The sequence below is a fragment of the Charadrius vociferus genome, unplaced genomic scaffold (assembly GCF_000708025.1).
Source record: "Charadrius vociferus isolate BGI_N301 unplaced genomic scaffold, ASM70802v2 scaffold31, whole genome shotgun sequence".
Lineage (NCBI taxonomy): Eukaryota > Metazoa > Chordata > Aves > Charadriiformes > Charadriidae > Charadrius > Charadrius vociferus.
In genome coordinates, this window is record NW_009646966.1 from 3,303,063 (window position 1) to 3,325,361 (window position 22,299).

The 22,299-nt window shown below is 38.6% G+C and overlaps 1 protein-coding gene across 3 annotated transcripts in view; it reads right to left on the reverse strand.

Moving 5' to 3' along the window:
- PPP1R9A (protein phosphatase 1, regulatory subunit 9A) overlaps window positions 1-22,299 on the reverse strand; it is a 142,430-nt gene that overhangs the window by 17,934 nt on the left and 102,197 nt on the right. For all 3 annotated transcript variants that reach the window (XM_009895349.1, XM_009895348.1, XM_009895347.1), the window contains exons 6-10: window positions 14,806-14,961; window positions 9,232-9,285; window positions 6,538-6,767; window positions 5,022-5,118; window positions 4,730-4,901 (exon numbers count right to left, since the gene is read on the reverse strand). In XM_009895349.1, the coding sequence (XP_009893651.1) occupies window positions 4,730-4,901; window positions 5,022-5,118; window positions 6,538-6,767; window positions 9,232-9,285; window positions 14,806-14,961 (709 nt within the window). The remainder of the gene's footprint in view (window positions 1-4,729; window positions 4,902-5,021; window positions 5,119-6,537; window positions 6,768-9,231; window positions 9,286-14,805; window positions 14,962-22,299) is intronic.

Here is a 22,299-nt window from a genome sequence, read left to right on the forward strand (position 1 = left end):
TACTGCATTCATAACACACTAATTAATTAGAAGCCAATCTTAAAGCTTGTTGCTTTACACAAATACAAACGGAGACACCTTAGCTTCACTGACGCCAATGAAGAAACTCTGACTAAATTGAGCAAAACTGAAATGTTTCCCATTGCTTTCCATGGCACCCTCACCCTCACTCTCAGAAAATGGGATTTCACCAAGGATGGAACCAACTCAGTGACTTACCACCACCACCAAAATGGAAGCTCTTGCTCTCCCTCCTGCTGTCCCAACCCTTGGCTCTAGTGACACCTTCCCATTCCCCACTGCCCCGGGTCTGGACCACAGTTTGCTGATTCAAATGACTGACCCAGCAGAAACTATCCAATTTCAGTCTGATACTCCAACCTCTTCCCCTCTTAGATCAGTTTCCTGTTGTTTCAGTGAATCAGTGTGTGCACAGAAGTGTGTAAGTGCTGGAACAGGGCAATGGAAGAGGCAGAACCAGGCAGCCGGACAACAGCAGGGATGGCACAGCGTCTCCCGTTTCAACAGTAAGGATCTGTCAGTTCAGCTCAAACTGACTCTGGAAATCAGGACCCCACGTTGAGTTAGCATGCCAGTTAATATCTGAGGGGTAAGACTCATTCAAACTATTTTTTACTTTTGCAGATTTATGTTGTCTTAAAGGACCACAAAGACTTCAAGTACATTTTGTTTTTCTTTTCTGTGTAAGAGAGGAACTCTACAGACAGATGACACTACTGAATCATTAGCATCGTCTGACTTGTAATTATGCTTCCACAGTAAGTGCTTGATAGGATAACTGCACATTGCCATGACTTGAGCTGCTTATATTTGCTCTTTCAGGTGTATGCACTTCCATACGTCCCTTCCTTTTGCTGCTGAAATTATGCAAACTATTGATGTCGCACTGCAAATACTTATTCACTTAAGTGGTCATATTGGCCTTGTTTAAGCAAAATACCACCTGGGCCTGGAGCTTACTGCTCCCTCCACCCCAGAGCTGGGCTGCTCGCGCTCAATGGCAGCTCTCTGTTGCGCTGCAGGTACCTAACTGTGCTTCAGGCTGCTGCAAAGAAAGAGCTCACACAGCATCAGTGAGGGCTCCTTCCTCGTCGGAGGCTGCATTTAAGCTGGGCTCTTGCTCTCAGGCCATGCACCCTGTGGATCTGGACCTGAGCCACAGCCCACGGATGGACCTCCCAGCTTGCCCCCAGACTTGCCTCACCACCATGAACTTGCCCAGGCTCCTGTCTGACCCCGGTTTCCATCACTGGACCTGCCCTGCTCACCACACGTGGGTGCAGCAGGACTGGGCTGCTGTTGGGTGGTCTTTGCCCCAGCCACAGGTGCTGTCACCCTCAGTCCCAGCTCCCTCTTCTGCAGAGAGCCACAGGCCCTCACTGCTCTGGGCACAAACGCACACCCCACGCGTTTGTCCAGGAATCTCCCAACCCACAGGGAAGCCTGATAAATCTCTCACATAAAAGTTGTAACAGGTTTTATTTTGCTCTCAGAGACGATGTAATTAGACTTTTTTCAGCAGGCGTTGAACCACTTGACTCCAATGGGCTTCCATCTGAATTATTTCAGTACCACTGTGGAGCAGGAAAGAGTTCGCCTGTCCTCCCACTGTTTTTTCATTATAAAGGCTGATAGATTTCAAAATCTCCTTCTGTGAATGGATGCGTCCCTGGGCATCCCAAGGCACCCAGAAAGTATAGTCATCAAAGCAGCTTGAATGGGCATTTGCACAGACATGAGCAAATACTGTCAAAGTCAGCATCAGCACTGACTCCTTCCAGTAAATAGTTTGATTCTCTACGGCAGACACAGCTCAAGACCACTAAATCAGAAAGCTACAATGCACTTTATCAATTTTTCTGAACTCGCAGAATAAGTCATAGATTTGTAAAAGAAACACAATCCTCAGGCTTCTAGTATTCCTCAGCAAAGCAAAGGAAGAACTCTGTGGGCCATACTGGTTTTGATTTTCTAACTTCCACTGATGTTACCGGCAGCCCCTCAAACTCAATATGAGGTCATGTTACAGCCTGAGGAGTCGTACAGTCTGGCATGATGCTAAACACGGGCAGAGCACCTGCAGCAGCAAGGACAGCTATGCTTGTACATATGCGACTGCCAAGTCACATCCATTAGTTCTTCCCAAGTCTACTGCCACGCAAGAATGTAATAAACACCTCAGATCACATTGAAGCAAAAAACATACTTAGGATCATTTTAATTAAAATATGTATTTTTACATATACTGTTTTTTTGAGGGAAGAGAGTCCTACAAAATTCAGAACAAAAACTATGAGATGTGGCTGCGTATGCACAGTCCAACCTCACAAACCTAATGCTGAGGCTCAAGAAGAAGTGTTACGTTCGCCAAATAAAATCCAGAAAAGAGTCAGGAGCACTTCCATGAACGTCACAGAGACGGTGCGTACATCACACTGCACCCAGAGGAGCTCTGCTCACCCTCCAAAGACATCGTGGGCATCTCCCCTGTCCTTTATAGCTCCTCTGCAAACATTCACGGGGTGATTAGTAAATACACTAATTATCAGTGATTGGTATTACCAGACAATAGCAAGTCCTTTCCTTAAAAGGTTTACACAAAAGTGCTATGGAGACATAGGGTCGTTCTCTGACAATCATGTATCACTACATTACAGTCTGATGCAGACTTCAGAGACTCTGATATGGAATTTACTGGCAAAGATATATGAAGTCAAAGAGTGCTGCAGCATGTTTAGAGATTTCTTAATTTAAAAAAAAAAAAAAAAGGGCTTTTCTTTTTCTCTTGTCATTGTCAAAAACAAAAATCCAGCCTGGAATCTAAGGTCTAACTATGCTTTTTCTGCTTTCAAAAAAACCACTGCTGATTGTCTATTTTTCCTAGTAAATAATCTGTGTTTGTATTCAGGTAGTTAAACTTGGGCATTTAAATTCACAGATCGTCTATTCTAACTCTCAGAAGTGCTGAACACTGGTAACATTTTCCAGGGGAACATTTCTGCAATGAAAAACAGCAGCTCCTGGAAAATGAAAATTTTCATGCAAATATATCAATTGAAAAATATAGTTTGAAAGTACTGCCACACAGAGTTTTAATGCTTTACAAAGAATTTTCAAATTTTTAGAAAGAATTTTACAAAGAATTTTTTTAATGTGTAGAATTTCCTGGACTTCAGCTCTTGAGCCATGGGTGTGTGTTGACACTGCTACACGTGAAAGCGTAAACATGATTTTGTGAGTAAGATAAAGAAAATACACTTTCCTCTCCTGATGCAAACTACTGAAAGGGTTTCTGTTAACAGCATTGCTGAGTATTAAATATTTTGTAACACTTACTGAGTCTCTATGGCAGAAATAACAGACTTCCTTGTCATCCTGAGTGCTTTTCTGAACTTTAGAGATTTCAGTATAATAAACACTTGCTAAAAAGAAACCGCTCTATGAAGATTTGTGGAAACCAATTTCACAAGGTCTGCAGAACACACAAATACAGTTTCAGCAGGACTAACTCTTTTTTATACATATACTTCGTTAAAAATGTAAATCATATTGACTTGTTTGTAGCGCAATGAAATGACTCTAAATACACACACACGAAATATCTGCTAAAATACCACTTTTAGTAAAACAACTCTGTGCTTGCTAGATATTTTTTTTATATAATGTAATGCATTTTTTTTCACCATAGAAATAAATAACAATATACTTCATTTAAAATCAAAATCTATAAAGAACAGAGTCTGGTGCTCCCTCGTCAGAACCCCAACACCTCCAACACCTGATATCACAGATGTTACAAAACACACAGTAGGTATTGCTCCTACACCAAACAATTTTGTTCCAAGGCTGTGGACCTAAAATTTGCTTTAATTCTGCATATTCTTCAACAGTGAGGAGCCACTTGCAATTACAGAACTTTAACTAAACGTGTGGAAGTTGTCTGTATATTTTCACTGGCATAGCCTGAAAAATGGGAATTATCTTCTCTATGCAAAACAAGTAAAGGTTACAGGCACCATGCTGACAGCATCTATCCAGATCCCAGTGTTGCCACAAATTGTTTGGCTCTTTGGTAATGCAGAACAAAGTCTTGCAAGTCTTATGTTGTAAATTAGGCTGTGCTATAGCTGAATAAGATTTTTAATTAATTTGCTAGTAAAGAATTTGCGTTTTATTCACAAAAGGCTCCATCCTGAGAAACGGTAAGTGCCACCTACGTGGTTCCTCTTCATGTCTGTTCTAAGGTGGGATCAGAACCTGCAGAGATCCATTCCAAAAGGGAGATTTGGTTTTGTCATTGGTTTTCTCATTCTGGTAACTCTGTTCTTGTTTGATCTTTGGTGGCTGGGTAATTAACGACAGATTTAGGAACACAGGAGAAAACATAATTTTCTCCTACTTTATTAACATAAGCATTGAATTAAACCTAAATGTTGATAGCATCCTACTGAAAGCTTTAAGAAAACAGTAATGATCTTCGCTTTACTAGCACTTAGTCACTTCCATTTCTTTAATATACAATGTACAGCTATTCTGGGAGTCTGCATTGGCATTATTTGGTATAACCCTGACACAGTTTGTTATTAGATACTGAATTTCCAAAAAATAACAACACCTCTGCATTATTAATTGTTTCTTTTAAATCCTAAATGATAGCCATGCTATTTACATCCATATTAATAGGAGTTATGGTTTGATTCAAACCGACCTTGACTTAGGCCATCCAGGCAGGACACTTGCTTAGTATCTAGGTTTTCCACTGCATCTCCTCTAGAAACTTCTCCAAAAGATGTCTGCCTTTCAAAAATGTTGTTGTTATTGTTAACCTGGCTCCCATTTTGCTTCATTAGCCTGAAAACTTCTGCTTCCAAGTCTCGTATCTGAAAGAAATATAACACAGTGTTACCCATAACTCAAACACACCTATAAGATATGTTTTTTTTCCAGACTATCAGACAGAATTGTCTCAATCTTCAAATATGAGAATAAATACCACTCACACGAGCTTGTAAGCCTTGAACCTCTACCAGGTGTGCTTTCTCCAAATCTTCTATTTTCTTTCGTTCAGCTTCCTGGCGTTTGATAAAGTCAAGTTCTCTTAGGGAAAAAAAGATGTATTTGCTGTCATCAAAGCAATTAGATTCAAACAGAAAACAAAATCTTATATATCTTAAGCTATGCATCAGAAAAATCTGTCCTTCACAAGTATTTTATTACTAACCTAGTAAGAAGTATGAAACTGCAATTAGGACAAAACCCTAAACAATTACTTAGTCTAAGTGAATATCCTAGGTGAAGATATAAAAATGGTAAGAGGAATTTACCTGAAAAGCAAATATCTCAGTTGTTCTAATTGCTAATCAAAACAGTTAAATCAAACTAATTTTTTCATTATCTGTGTTTACAATGAAAACAATGTTAGCTTAGTTTATGCTGTGTTCTGTTGTAGGAAATGGAGCAAAATCTCTGTTGTGTTAGAGTACGACTGAACTCCTTCAGAGAAAGGACATCTGTAAGTTTCCAGGTATAAATCCAATTTATTAGTAAGCTATAAGGCAATCGGTTAGGTGATGTTAGGACTCTGAGATAGTTAAAAACAACTGACTAGATATTTTACTAATATAAATCAGAATAACAACAGAAAGGCTATTCAAGGTCATTCTAGTTATTTTCCCTATTTCTTTTTATTTTGAAAATCTAAGGCATTTGTGATAGAAAATACACAAGATGCCAGCTAGTTCTGGAACAGTCATGAAATTCCAAGATGGGTAATGACATTTTGACTATCTAAAACCCTTTTTAATGGGACAGGATATTCACTTCTGCACTCCCAGTTGTCACTTGACATTGCTGTATGTTTCTGAGTTTTCTTCTTTAAATGAGTATATTTCAGCAGAAAATTAAAAAGCTGCTGCTGCAAAAAAAGAATGGAAGAACGGGAATGGAAGCTGTTCTAGAAATGTAAGATGTTATTATTCTTGCTAGCCATCAGGGAGAGGGGACCACATGAAACAGAGAGGGCCAGGTAATCATCAGTTAGCTCAACTCAGCTCAAACATTCTTGGCATCTACGAGACAAAGAAAAATAACATGTAAAATGTAAAAAGAACAATTTTGGTTTTGATGTTACATTAGTACACAGCAGGAGTTAATCCAGCTGACACAATACCAGTATAAATCACTGCAAACCTCGCTAATCAAACACTTTACTATGATTACTCTTGGTTGTTCGCAATCACATTGAGTTATCTAGTAATTCTGAAACTTTCCAACCTGGAATACTACAGGCTAAGTCTTTATTTATAGTGTTATTTTTCAACAATACTCAACTAATACTTGAATATTACAAACATTTTTCCAGGATAAAGAGCTCGTGTTTTTCACACACGAAAAAAAGTGAAAAATAGTGTTTACCTTACAGGTGTTTAATAGAGGGTTTCATATTTCAAAACATATCACATATATGTTTCCTATCTGGCCACTAAGTCATTTGCTGTGCCTGGCGTAGCTGCTTACTTTTGCTGAAAATCCTTGATTAATTTCTTTGCCTTGTTATATTTCTTCTCCAGAGCCTGATACTGGCTTTGCGTCTCCTTGAGGTGCTCATTCACCGTGTGACACAGGGTTTGGGCCTCAATCCAATAACTCTCTAATTTCATCATCCTTTCCTTATTCTCCTCAATGTTCTGCTGGAGTTGGGTCTTCTCCAATTCCCACCTCACCTTCTCATTCTCAGCAGCCTGCAGCTGAACAAAAGAGTGGAGATGCCAGTCAGTAAAAAGGTGCAAAGTGCAGCCTAATCGTTTAGGATGAATTCAAACCACACGAACAGTGAAAACCAGTGAATTAATAGCTATAAAAGTAATATGTTAGCAGTGAAAAGAGCATTCAAAGACAACGAACACAGGCTGATATGTACATTATTCTTCCTCATAAAAAGAAGTAGAACCTTTGCTCTCTGCAGCCAGTGCAGCCTCTGTGCTTCTCTGGGATAACCAACATGCTTTAAAAATGTCAATAGCCGAGTATTCAAGCAAACTGCAGGGTTAATCAGTCAGCACTGGGGATGTGTTTTGCTCTATGTATCTGACTTGGGTGTTAGAAAGCATTCACACACTTTCATAAAATGACAAATGTCTTATTTTAGGGGCAATTCAATTTCTCTATTTGATTTAAGAACAATTTAGAAAACAATAGGAAAAAAAACCAAACAATTGCATCTAATCTATCTGCTTTTTTACCCAAATTAGAAAATGTATTGAATTCTTGCAATGTCTGTTTTCATGTCATAATCTTGCTTAATACAGAAAGCCAAACAAAAGAGGTTGGAGCACAATGCAAAATTTAACATCGGGTCATAACCTAGAATCTTTTTTCATCTAAGCAAGTGCAGAGTTTTGCATCCAATACTGAAACTGTGCCAGAACTATTGAGAGGACAAAGAGAACCTGTTATAAATATATGGCTCTTGTTTTCTTTAAACTTGCTTACTGAATTATAAGGAGCTAGTAAGAAAAGAAAAATATGCCGTTGCTGTTGAAAATTTCAGGTGCTAATTCTGCCAAACGTATCAGCAAAGAAAAATATGCTGTTGCTGTTGAAAATTTCAGGTGCTAATTCTGCCAAACGTATCAGCACTGCTTAACTCTACGACCAGTGCAATTCCAGTGCAAGTTCCACTATTTGGCACCAATGAAGTCCAATGATTTTTTCCAAGCGGCCTTAGAGAACTCCAAATTTTACTGCTGAGTTTTTAATAAACCTTATTTCCTTTGCTAGTTTTGTTGTTAGATGCTTTTTTGTGTTAGGCTTCTCACTTCCCAGCTGAAGCGAGCTGCAGGTTTCAATGTTTGGTGCTGGATAAGGGTAGAGTTGTCGGCAGCTTGTATATTTTAGCTCCCAGAATTTACAGAAAACAAAAAATGCCTTAAAGTCCCTGTTTACTTATCATGAATGTTTAATTTACTCCAGGCAGTTCTACTAGCATCATGGATGACACACGCACAAAGAAAATAGCCTGTTTGCAGTTTTATTAGTAATATACCTAAACTAGCCACATTTTCTTCGGCTCTGTTCAAAACACTAGATAAAGAAGTCCAATGCAAAAAGGCACATTAACCCTCATTTTCCAAACGGATTTGCACAGATGATTGTTTACACCCATGCACCATTGCCATGAAGTCAACGGGGCTCGGCACAATCCCAAGGGATTGACCGTGCAGCTCTGATTGCTAGACTGGAACCAGAAAGCAGCAGTGAGAAAAGATTTCTGACTTTCTGAACTGAAACAGTACAACAGAAACTGTCCTTAAAGAAAACTGTTGCACTCTCAATTTGTTTTTAATAATAATTTATTCAGATTTGATTAACACTATGCAAAATACACGGTAAGTGCAAATAGTTGCTAGAAAGAAAGAATAATCTGAAATCTTTTTCTGAAGTACAATTTTCTGTCTTCTTTTTATTTCCTTTATAATGTACTCAAACTCAAAGAAAAGGATGTAATTATAATACCTAATATTACTCAACAACTGAATTATCAGTTGACTTCCCATAAAGGTTATCCTAGTACAAAAAATACAATTTCTTTTTATTGCTATAGTAAATTCAATCTAACAAACAGCAACCGATTGTGAGATAATGTTTTCTGTTAAACTGGTAAGGCTTTTGCTTTCTAGAGTACCTTTTAAAAAGAACTGCAGCAATATGAAACAGCTCTTTTTCTTCTGCATGTAAAAATGTAATTTTTATTAAATACCTTTAAATAAATGAGGTTTTTTACCAAAAAAAAAAAAGTGAAAAAAGGAACTAACATAAACAGGACACTCTAGCATCACTGGTAGATAAAAACCCCACTAACTTAGCCTTGAATATTCATTCCAAATACAATTTAGAAACCTGAGAAAATGCATTAGAATCGTAAAACTAGAAATCTGCCATTTAGTCATTATGATACCCCTTAAAATGTATGTTTAATTGAAGCTACACAAGTTGGCAGTTTCTCTTAATAGCAGCACTTAAGATTTTACTTGAAACTTTGAATAGACAATATACACCAAGACAAGATTTAGCTGAGCCACTGCGCTTCTTAATCAGCCTTTAATAAGGACGTTGACTTCTCCACCCACATAAAGATACATGTCTTCAGATCTGATTTTGCATGAGAGAGAAAAAAACCCCAGCATGTATTAACCATATATTGATTCTTACCTTCGTCTTCAGCTTCTGAATTTCAGCTTCTGTAACTGCATGTTTGATTTGCAACTAAAATTGAAAATATAAAATAAACAAGTGAAGTCACAGAGAGTACTCCAGTATTTTTAAAGCCTGTGCTGCAAGTTGAATACCTTATTACATAGCAGAAGGCCTTGAAGAGTGCTGCAGTGCAGTAGATTGTAAATTAAAATGTCTAGCTTGCAAAATGACTCAGTCTGTGCAACCTAATTAAAGATAGGATGCCGTCTAACCACTCATAATTTCATATCGGAACATCCAATCTGTTTAGCAAACCCAAATGTCTTATGCTTAAAAAAAAATAGATGTTACCCTGCTGAGCTTTGCTCTTCTCTGATGTGAACGTGAAATACGTCCCAGTGCTGTCAGAAAGTCCCACTGCATTGATTAAAGCAGGCACATTACAAAAAAGCAAACATGGAAATAAGTGATTTAACAACTCAAGAAGTCAAGAAAACCTTGAGGGAAGATTCCATACGTTTATTTCATGCAATAAAAAAGGCAAACTGGTGCTGTCCTTCTCCACCATTAGCTAGAGTTATTCTGCTCAAGCTAGCTAATCTCAATTGTGAGCAGCTACACGGGGAAACTGTAAAAAACAGGAAACGGCATTTAAGCACACAAAATGATTGCAAGTAGATTAACAGCCCAGGCAGTGTGCTAAAGGTTGTAGTTATAGTACCAAGCAGCGTGCCACAATAACATTGGATCTGCCCAGTTAGAGCGTCAGTGCTGAGGATATGGCATCCACCTGTGCACTTTCCAGGGGGATTCCTTTTGGACTAACCTACGTGAGTCTGATCCTGTGTGTTGAATACTCAGTAGCTCTCTGAGTGTATTAGGCAGCGTCCTGAAACATCTTTACTTTCACCCCCCAGGTCTGCTATTCACAGGTTTCAAGAACACCCTGAACTATGAATCGAACCGCAGCTTCGACAGCATAACCCCAATGCAAATGGAAATGATCATGCACATGCACCCAATACTGGTCTGCACCCAAATCCCTGCTGCTTTATTATTTAAAGCAGGGAGCACGTACACATTTCTAACAGGCCCCAAAACCTTATATCTAAAGCGCTGTTTAATCTCAGTCAGTGACCTGTGTGTGTTGGGTTGAGGGCAAGGGCAAAACCTGAATTACAGCCTGAGCTGGCACTGAAGTGGAGACAAAGCCTTTGTCCATTATTTATGAATACCAGGAATAGTTACGGAAAAGCATGTTTTATATAGGGGTTAATTCTCTTACAAGATTAACAGGAGCCTTTGGGAATAGTTTATGCTGAGCTAATGGAGTACATGAGGGAGTTGTACTGAACCAGAAATTATCATCTCTGGTGAAGCAACGGCTACATTCTTGAAGACCAGGCTGCTAGGAAAAAAATGTACGAATAATTCAAAAGAGAAGTTCTTCTGGAGGAGAGGAGTAATTTTCAAAATAACAGGAGCCATCACAGAGCTGATCAGTACAAGTATCTTTGAGAAAGGCTGAGTTACTTTTGAAATTCCCTTTTCATGGGACCTCTTGCACTTCTTGCAGCATACGAAACGCACACTCTCAGATGCAGTTTGGTTTGCAAATCAGCCTTAACTGATCTAGTGAATAAACCAAATCCTTTCTGGTGGAGAATTACTGAATTTAAGCTGGAAGGAATAAAGGAGACGCTGATGCAACCAGTTCCACCTGAGGAACAATTTAGGAATCTTCTTTCCACCACGTATTTCTTGGTGACTCCAGAGGAGACTGTAAGCACTTCTCATCCCCAGGATCATGTTACTTATGCTCACCTTTTGACTTTGCATTGAAAAGTGTAATGAATCTTCAAGTGCTCAGTGAAAGCAGATGCAAGATCTCATTTCAAATGCAACCCAGTCACTGCCTGTAACAGCTTGCAGAAACACGTAACATGTGGAGGCACACCAGGCGCAACAGCGGGTGGAATGCCCATGGGTCCAGAACGAACCTGCTTGGGGCACGCAGCTAACCTGCGGATCACATGGGGTTCCTGAGAAAGTACCACATGAAAGCAGGGCTACTGCTCCAGGATGGACGGAGAGATGCCAGTGCAGCTGGGAACAGGGCACTCGGCAGCCCTGGAGCTGGTGTTAATGACAAGAAGTGGCGGGTGGTGCTACCCCACCCAGTAGACCAGGAAGCTGAGAAGAATATATACCTTTTTGTAATTACACATAGTAGAGGACACTAAGGAGATACTTTAATTAGCATTTGCAACAGGTTACCTGCAATTTTTGAGCTCACTCAACCCAACTTCTGATCTGCAATTTTCAGAGGCTGAGAACTGTTTTTTCTCACCATTCCATTTCTGTTAGAAGTGAAAAATTATGAAAGAATCACCTCAAAATGTTACCGTGTTTATAAAGTGGCCAGGCCTTTGCTTAGTTCTGCTACCTCATTGTTTTGGAGTGAGATAAAATCAGGGGAAGGATGGATGAGCTAGACTTTGTCCTTTGCAGAGCTAATAATGAAATCAAAAGGCCAAGACTCAAAGCCTTAGGCTACCTGCCTACAGTCCATTCCCATCTCTTATAAAACCCTACAAACCAGTGAGCAGCACTTAAACAGCTTATTATTACATACAAATAAACTCCAAATTGTTGCATAAATGGCAATCTGCTCAGGTACAGATGGTTTTAACAGTTATTTTTATACTCTCTGTTATTAAGTTAAAAAAAAATGAATACTGAGCACGCAGTCAGATCATTCAATCAGTACATGGTACAGCAGATCCCACTGAGGCAGAAGAAAAAAGACGCTTTCCTGCCGAACAGACAAATGTGTAACTGGACATCTACTATTGTCTTCTTTCTTATTTTTTTTAACAGAACTAATTATTCTTGCAGAATAGATGAGAAATACTAACACATTTATGGGTTAGACTGAAAAACAGGCAAGGTCAATTGTTTGGCAAGCAAATCTGGCCTCCAGAGTTAAAAATTTTAAAGCAAGTTTTCCAACAGGGGAACAGAAATGCCTTATTCCATGTCCTATATAATGCCAAACAAATTCTTGGCAGATATTATTTTGTATTTTTTATGCTTTGTAAGTCAATATAAAACTGTGAAGGCTTCATTTTAACAAAAGACATTTTGAATAATTTTTGGCACATTTCCTTTGCAAAGATGTCTTGAAAAGCTGATTAATCTTCTTCACAACTATAAAACTTTTTTTTTTTAAATAAGATATATAGCAAATAGCTTGAATTCATCTGAGACTGCAAAAGGTAGAATGGGATGAAAAGCTAGGAAATGTTAAATATCTAGAGTACAGCAGGAAAGAAAATACCCAGTGGAATCTAATAATCTCCATGAAAATTTATATCATAATTATATTTCTTGAACATAATAATAATAATTATAATCATAATCAATTTTTCATGGATTTTATTAAGATGTGAAATGTAATACCTAATTCTTACATAAGATGTCCCTTCTCCCTACAGGTTTTGTCTCTCTTCAATCGCCACAGCTAAAATAAAGCTTCTAGCTCTTTCTCTCAAAGCAGTTAAGGAAAATCGATCCCAGTTTTCCTGTTTCACAGCCAGGAAAACAAGACTTGCGGAAGAACAGTGATTCATCCAGGAATGGCCATCTCTCTTCCGACATTCCATTCCAAAAGCAAGGCATTTCAAGTAAGAGCACTCTCAAAGTATTTGAGCACATTTTTCATGGCAAAGACCGAATTCAACTAATTAGGTCAAACTATTATGCTTAAAGATTATGTCGAACCCACTTGTTTAATACTTTCATTAATCTTTGCAGTAAGAACAAGAAAGAACAGTTATTCTTTCAATACAATTCCAGAAAACACTGTGTGGGCTTGTGCAGCATGATCGTGAACAAGTCCTCTAGTGTTGAAAGAATTCAGGGCTAATACCAAGAAAAATACATGTACTCTGTAGCAGCCAACAAAATGCAGCTGTGTACTGTTAAATACAATCAGCGAAACAAAAGTAGCATGCTCGTAACAGTGGTAACTGCGTGGGTTAGTGAAAAAGAGTCCACTCTTACACAGGAGCATTTAACGTTTTCTTCTCGGGTTGCCATCTACACTTAAAGTGGAGGATCCCGAAGTCCCTTAATCTGATCTCCTCCACACCGGCGTTTTGAGGCCACTAAATCAGACAGTTCTGCAAATAGCTTCAAATCAGTTTGGACATGCTCAAGTACGGCAATAGCCTAAGTTGAGGGAAACTGTATTCCAGCATAGTTTTACAGGTAATTTATTCAAAGGTCAGTGTCTTGCCCATCTCTGCATCTGTGCTTTGCACAGCCTTGGTACACCGGCACCATTTTGAGAAAGTATTGCTATGTATGGTGCAAAGTATTAGAAAATGAAGTAAACTGTTCTGCTAATCTGCGTAAGAGCCTGGAACTTGAAATACGGAGTGAGGAAATCATCATCTAAGTAAACTAAAAAACTTTCAGGAAACAATGAAGAATAACAGTAAGCTTCCAAAGGCTGAAAAGTGTATCAGCAGAAAAGGGAAAGACAGGTTACTCAGTGACTGATTACTTTCCATACATTACTCTCACTAGAAAATAATAACAACACCTATTTACAGAAAATAAAATATGCGGTTTGAGTGAACAGAAGGGAAGGGGAGAGAATAGGGGAAAAAGGGTAAAAAGAGATCCTCTCTTTTAAAACTCCATTATGGGCCCAGAAGGACTCTGCTGCTCCAATATCCTATGAGGTTCTGGCTACTTTCATGCCCTCCATCTTCACTGCATTTAAAGAAAAATGTTCTTTATTGACATCACTCAGCCCATTACTGTGGGCTAAGATAAAGCCAATTGTTCCACATCTTTATTTGCATCAGAATTCAGTGAAGTTCAGAAATTAACCACATCAAAAGAACAACCTAAAATACAGAAGAAATGTTTCTCATTACTTTGTTAAGTTACACGAATTCAATGACCACAACAAACACCACTGATTCAAGCCTCAGTTGGTACACAAACTCTAGAACCACAGAGGTTTGGTAAAACACCAGCTTGAAATGCGCCTGCTTCCCTGATATAGCATCTTTCTGTACACATGGCCAAAGATATGACGCCGCTATAGACTGATGAGTTACTGTGCAATGGTATAGGAAGAGGTCCCCATGTCCCTTTTCACTGAAATTTAGCATTTGCTGTTTGGTTTTCCTGATCACTTTTGATTGGAATCTTACAAAGAAAAAAAAATAGAAAAAGCAACATGCTAGTAATGAATTAACTTGCACTTTGTCTTCCTGGTCAAAAAATGCAAACTAAGTGATGAGGGAGAATAATTTCTGTGCTGAAAACTTAAACTATACGTTACCCTCCATCAATGCAACAGTCACCTGAAAGCTGATATTAAAAAAACTCCGAAGAACAGTTCCACTTCTTTTAAGCAGAACTTTTTGAGTCATTCAACACCACCAAGTCTATAAACAGCTAGAAATGAACTCTAGTATTCAAGAGAAAAAACAAGTACTGAGCAATGGGATAACTAGAAATCTAATTCCAGTGAGATATTTCAGTAATATTTTCTGATCTTTAACTTACCTCTTTGAATTTGTGAGCAAGCTTGCCGGTGTCCACATCACTGGGAGAGAACATGTCATCATTTTCAGGGAGATCGAACACTTCAATAGCCATGTCACCTCCTGGAAGGACAGGTCCCATGTCTTCATCTTCTTCATCTGTAGCATATTCCCCTGTCTTAATTTTACAGCATTTAAGAAATTCCAGTTATCCTCTTATTAAGCAGAGACTGTTCAAAGAGTAATTAAGCTAATTGTGCTATGTGCAAATACAGCATACTGCATATGAAAAAGGTTGATCTTTTTCTTTAGCTATAATCCCAGTACTTACAAATTCTACCAGACAAAAAAATACAACTCCACCACAGTATTTCAGAACATTAAGAGAGAGGAGAAAACCGTAACTAAGAATCTAGTGCTTAAGCATACTGGCTGTATAGTTCAATGGTTTTCATCCTTTTCCAAACCAGGCCCTCTGCTCCATAGGATGACCTCTCCAAACTTATCTCACATTTAACAAGAAATCTTTTCCAAACAGAAATAAAAGCAGAATAGGACTTGCAAGACCTTGATTAGTTTTTTGTAAGCCATCTGGAGGTAGCAATTCTTCAGTGATATTCCACACCGAAATTGAAAATCCACTCGTTTGCTCTTTATAAACAAATTAACAATTGAAAAGTCCCACCCACACAGAAAGACTACAGCAGGAAAAAGAAACTGAGTGTCAGAGACAAATTCAGAGACTGAAGTCAGAGTTTACTGAATTTTCAGCCTGAATAAGAAGCTGCTCCTAGCCAGTTTCAAACAGAAAATGCTTGTGCTTCTTGGGCTGGTCAACCACGAGACATGAACAATTTGCTGACAAAACAGAATTTAAAAAAATCATAAGCTACAATCAGTATGTCAAGGTTAAACAAAATAAAACAATAATATGGAAAAGAAAAAGCTTGCAATATAAAACCCCAAGTCGCCCAGACAATCTTTTGCACGTACACCTGTGCTCATCTCTCCCCACGCCTGAGGTGGCTGGGTACCACTTCGCCCTAGCGGGGCTCCCTCTGAAAGCCGGAGTACATCGCATAGGGATCACGAATAGCCCGCAGGCTATGCAAATGACTATGCAAACATATTATAACGCAAACACTTCCCTCAGGGCCACATCTGGATTTATAAAGCTTGGGACTCAACAAATAGGTGGAAAAGGAAGGGCGGGGGAAGGGGTGCAGTCCTTCTCATGTTTATACAGTAATAAACCCAAAATTTTGACAGAACTACTCAAGTTTTTGTTCACGAGCTTTTTCAGTTCCTGAGATGAAGGCACATAATATAATTATTGGAAATATATTCCCAGTAGTGCTCGGATTATCTATTAGTGTCATTTTTTGTCACAAGAACTTTTCAAAACAAGATGTAAGAACTCAGACGTCCGAGCAACAGTTCGAGTCTCAACTTTCTACCTTAATTTGGTTTCCCAGCTGTTCTTTAGACTTATGTAAATCTCTCTCAATTAAAAAGCAGTGCATGGAAGCACGTTAAGTCTAAATGCACAAGTACATACAGACAAAAGAGAGATTTGTATGCATCCAACAACAGGGTGCTATACTTGCAATAAAACCTCACCATTTCTTGGGTGAATAACACACAGAATTATAGAATGGTTTGGGTTGGAAGGGAACTTTAAAGATCATGAAAAACTTATATTCTCCTTTTTGAAAACCACTAAAGGTTTAAAAAACAAAGCTGAAACACACAGAAAGGATAGAACGATTTGGTGAAATCTTCTGATGTTAAAAAAACTATCAAAAAGAAGGTAAGTCACCAACGTGCACGACCCATCCGTACTTCAAACATCACTGTAAATGTAAAACAGTTCTTCGGAGAGCTATCTCTGTCTCTGTAAATAAATAGTTACATGATCTCTGATGAAATAAACAGTAACCATTTATTTTACATACTTCATATGTACTAAGACTAAGCAGCTCAGTAGTCTTTGACAAAAAAAGATAACAGCTGGTTTTGCTTCTTTTTTCCTTATTTGAAACAGAAGCAAAGAACACACAACACCTCACTGGAGTTTTCAAGCATGTTAGCATTACAGCGAAACAAAAAACCACCTGAAATTAAATTTATCAGTCTGTATGTCTAGATCTCACACACACAGAGAAAATCTTCTGTTACGCTACACTTGTGGTAATTTCTGGTTTTATTTTATTCCCCGCAGCTATGTGCAGTTACTAGCTAAACAGAAAATTAGGCTGCTAACTCTCCTGGCTTTTTCCAGGAGCACGTAACACCACCTTCACACACCATAAGGGTGGCAAGAAGCGGAACAACTATCTCTAAAATCCCAGCGAGATTTCAATGAAATGAATTACTGTGGGGACAAGATACTAACACAATCCATGTACTGACAATTTTGCAGTTGTTATACCTGAAAAATCTATGAGGTGATACACAACTATCATGTCTATATAAAAAACCATCTTGGCAGGTCCATCAGCAGTGGCAAAGAAATCTCTGAAGCATGCAAAGAGGAGGTAGAAATAAGATCGTTAACTAGCAAACTCATGCCCAGTTTACATAAAAAGCAGATCAGGCTCAGCTACATGTGCATTTTAAAGAAATATATTAATGCAAAATCCTTATTATATTTACCAGTTTTGATAAAAGAATAAAACAGATGAGTTTAGTTAAAACTGATTCCTCCAAAGACTTAAAATAAAAAGACGTATTTCATACAAAAAGAAAAATGAGCAGATACGAAGGACTAAGTTATACAGAGGAAAAATTCAAGAGCAGGCAGTATTCTGCTGGCCTCGGGAGCCAGAGTGTTTGGAGAGGGACATCAGGCAGCTTAAAATGAACACAAAGGAAAATCTTGCTTCAAATTGTACATAATGAGTGTCGATTGGCAGAGTCATTTTTGCTTCAATTAATGCAAAAAGTAGTCATCAAAGCAAAGCACTGCAGTTTGCTCAGGTAAACAAGACAGCGGGATGACACAAACACATTACAACACGGAAATAAAGGGGACTTTTGCTTTCGTCTTCAAAAGAAAGGGATCCGATCTTATAATCACACGAAACACAAATTACAGGTTCAAAAGAACTGCCATGTATTTTAAGGAAATATATGTCATAAACTACATGAAACATACTTTCCCTGAAAAAATTATCTCTGCTGACTTTTGTTTCACATGAAACTCCTAGAAGGTTGTTCAGACCCTGCGCCAGTAAGCTAGAATGGGAAATTCAGTGTTTTACAAGAAGCACCAAGGCACAGACAAAAGTTATTTTACTTCAAAATAACAAAGCCTTGTAAGATAAAAGTTGTTATTGTAGCTGCCTGAGGTTGCCCGCAATACATTTTGTTTTCTTAGCTGACAACAACAGTAATATTTTTTTACTCAATGGTCAATGAAAACTTACATGCTCTTGAAGGAAAATCTCGGACTCTTCAGTCTGTATTGATGAGCAAAATTCATCCATGCAAAAGACCTATTTCTCATTTCAGTAGCACCTAGGGCTTCTGCTTACCCCATCCCCAGCAACAGCTTCTGATATTCGCCATTCAATTTTGCTATATGCTACCACAGCTAATAGCATGAAATTATCTTTACAAACATGAACTGCAATTTCCCACTTTAAAAGGGAAAATGTGTTAGTCACATTGTTTAATTGCCTTGTAAATTCTTGAAATAGGCCTAACACTCCCAAGCAGAAAGAAGGAGCAGCAGCACCAGCCAGGATAATGGAGACAGACCTTCCCCAAATCACCATAACAAAGCTGAATCTTTTGTTTGTGCTGAAACTCTCCCACAATCAGGGAACACCATTTGAAGTACTATAAAAATAACTCAAGACCACCTCTTCGTTTGATTTTTCAGATGGTTTATACTTAATTCTTTCAAAAGAGCAAAGAAAAATAGACTGGTATAGTATCAATCATTGCTTTTACAAGAGTGCTTCATATTAATCATCTTGGAAAAAAGGTACTCTCTGAAAGATCTTGTTTAACAAATGTATTCTTTGGGTGTTAGACATTCAAGCACATTGCAACATTTTTCTTTTTGTGTGTGTGTGTGCATTAAGATTTTCTTCAATAGTTCTAATGTTGCTTTGCTTTCAGAATGTCCTGATAAATGAGAATCAAAAATGAAAAAATAGTCAAATGACTATTCTTGATATTAAAATACATTAAAACATCACTTGCATAAAACTACTTGTCCGTGGCCACAGAGTGAAGAGAATTCTGCAATATGTTATTAATTTCACATCCTGCATCACCATATACAGCCTTCAGGGGAACAGGTCATCTGCTTTATGTGACTTTTGCCACTCACTGTAGAAGACGAAGATAATACCATGTTCAAATCAAAACTCCATGAAATGGCAGAATTTGACTAAAATGTGCGCAAACACTGTGTTAACACAGGGAAGTCAAAAGGTTCCAGTCAAGAATACAGACTCAGGTCGTACTTGACATCCTAAATAGGAAATACAAAGACAGTGCCTAATTTGAAGCCTTTGAGTTTTGTTTTCTGACAGGATACAACAAATTTAAAGGATGGGGGATTTTAGGAAGCTAGATGAACCGGTGATGAGTAAACTCTGCAGCAAGCTATATAGAGGCAGCACCTGAAACAACATACTCTCCCAGCTTTACTGTCGTTAGCACAGGCTCATTGGGAAACGCCAACACTGCCTATCCTAAATAGTACTTGAGAAATAACTGATACTACTGGCTCTGCTTGGCTCATGGGAGCTTAACAACAAACTGCGAGCTGTTGGGACATTTATCCAGCTTGTCTTGCATGGGGATCCCTTTTCTTTTAGCATTTGTCAGTTCTGCACAAGGTTCTTCCACTTCCATGCAAAGACTGAACTGAAGGAGCAGCTGAAAGCATCGTGCAACTCTGTGACAGCCTGCAACCCATGGTAACAGCAGATTTTGAAGTACAGGGATGCAGGGCATTTATACAGTAAATGATGTTTCTTCCAGGATTACTTATACAGTAAATGATGTATCTTTTGGAAACGTGATGTGTGTTAGCGTGAATCTTCCCCAACAAGTAACTGTCATGTAACATTCCTGCAAGGCAATGGAAGGAGAAGTTACAGCAGGCTAACAAGTGTCTCTCTAATTCAGCATCTGACTCAAGTCCAGTGCACACTGGCTGGCAGAAGGCAAAACTGTCTCAATAATGCTGCTATTTTAAAGAATTTGGATCCTCCTAAAACACCTAGATGCTGCTTGGGCTATGATGAAGACTGTCCAAAGTTTCAAAACAGAGGAAATCCAGCCAGCTGGTGGCACAGCAAGATAAAACACCAGGACTTGCACACGCCTGGCACGCGTTCTCTTCCTGTGATTTGACCAGCTTTACCAAGCAGTCATGTGCAGTGACTCCAGGACTCAAACACAGATCACTGATTTCCTGCTCCGGAAACTTGATATGTTATTGCTGTCTTTGTGGTAAAGTCTCAGAGGCTCAGAATTTGACAGTCTCAACGGAGGGCTGAATAAAGATCTTTTTCTTGTTTATTTATGCAGCACTGTAGCTGGAGATCCACACTACCATATTTTAAGAACTGTATGAAAATGAACAGGACATTTTGACAGCTCTGAGGCTGAGCAACTCCTGTATAATTCTGTGCCACCTCAGCATGAAACTCCTTCAGGAATCCAAATATTCCTGAATTTCATGCAATCAGAATCCCTATCACTTTGAGGAAATGAACTCAAAAGGGTAGGGGTTTTTGTACATTTCTGGATATTAATTCAGACAGCGTAAACTGAGATTTTCTTGCTGAAAGATTCCTTGCTTACCAGAGCCAAAGAATGGTGTCTAGCAGTGGTGTCCAGCATACAGCAATATAAACCCAGCCACATTTACCCTAACAGAGGAAGGTGAGCCCAGAGTAGTAATGCTCATATTTGATAGTAAATGGAGCAGAAGTGCTTGTGGTGACCAAAAATGTCTCTGAACTGTGTCTAATGTGCATTAGATCCCAGCTCCCATTATGTCAATTGCCTAGGAATGGTGCAAGTTATGTGAGTTTACTCGGATGGCATAGTCAGGTGACAAAAAAAAATAAATACTCAGGATTGCTGCAGGTTCCCAATAAAATCTACTTCTAATAAGTCTGTTAATTAAGAAAGGGAACATGCCTCACTGCATACGTTAGTAACTACAGCCCAGCTGTCTATTCTGAGAATAAGGTTTACCACCCGCTTCCCATATATATATATATATATGGCATCATGTAGTAAATGGGTATGACCTTCAACGATCCCAATGGTTTTAAGGACTGAAGTATTGCATTTGTTCTGCAGCCTAATTCCTTCTCCTTCCAAAAGAGGTCCTGGATGATACTCTGGATCTCCCCTGGTAGATGTTTTCCTTTCTTCTTCTTTCTGTCCTCACATACTGCACTGCATAAGCTGATGGCCAAAAAGCATGTCATGGTCACAGAGGTGGCCATCATCCTCAATGTAGCATTACAATAAGAAAAGATGCCTTTAAGTCTGTTCATTACTTGCGCTACCTTGATTTTGCTCTATCATCCAAAGGTACTACAAATAGAAAACACTTTGTGCATTTAGTACTTTTTGTGTTAAAAATTTATGTGGTGAATAGGCATTAAGAGTTTCTAACTACTGAATTTCATGAAGGGCAAGACAACACATCACAAAAAGTACCTGATACCTACTCATCCCTGCCCTCTTTCATTATTGCACTGAGAAACACTTGTGTGGTCACCAGTACGAAAAGTATCACCGTCAGCATCAACACAGTGACAATTCCTACTGAAGGGTGAGGTACTACCAGGATCAGCATTGATCTCTATGGTTTTCTTTATTGGCAGATAAACGTTTTAACGTTTTCTTTATTGGCAGATCTTGAGTTATGACATCTGTGTGGTGCACGAAGGTAAGCAACACAAACCTTTGAGATCTTTTGCAGGTGGCTGCGTCCTCTAGGTAAAAGGTGTAATGCAACAATTACTCACATAGGTCTGCTTTCAACCACAAATCCCTCTACATGCGAGTACACGGTGAGAAGGATTTGAACATCAGACATTTGAGACACAACTCTCCTGCCAACATGAAAGCTATCGGACTATGTTTACCATGAAATGATGTCACTCTGACGTCTACAGCACACTGGGGTGTGAGAAGTCTCTTGTTCCAAAGGCTAGAGGGAGTTGTCTCTTTTTCGGTTTGGAGGAGATGATAGAGTTCCTTCAAGAAATTAGTCAAGAACTTGAATTTTAATTCTAGACTAAACAGAAGTTAAAAGACTTGCCTGTTTCTATAGTTTGAGGAGGGAAAAGAGAAGATATGGATTTTCTAACCTTCGTGGTCTCTCACAGGCACACATACATACGCATCCCCAATACAGACGGGGACACCTTTTATTTATATGAGTTAAGTATGCAGCTATGATAGGATGCATTCTAAAACATATTAAAATATTTTTATTTTTAATTTCAGTGGAAATTAAAATGAGTGA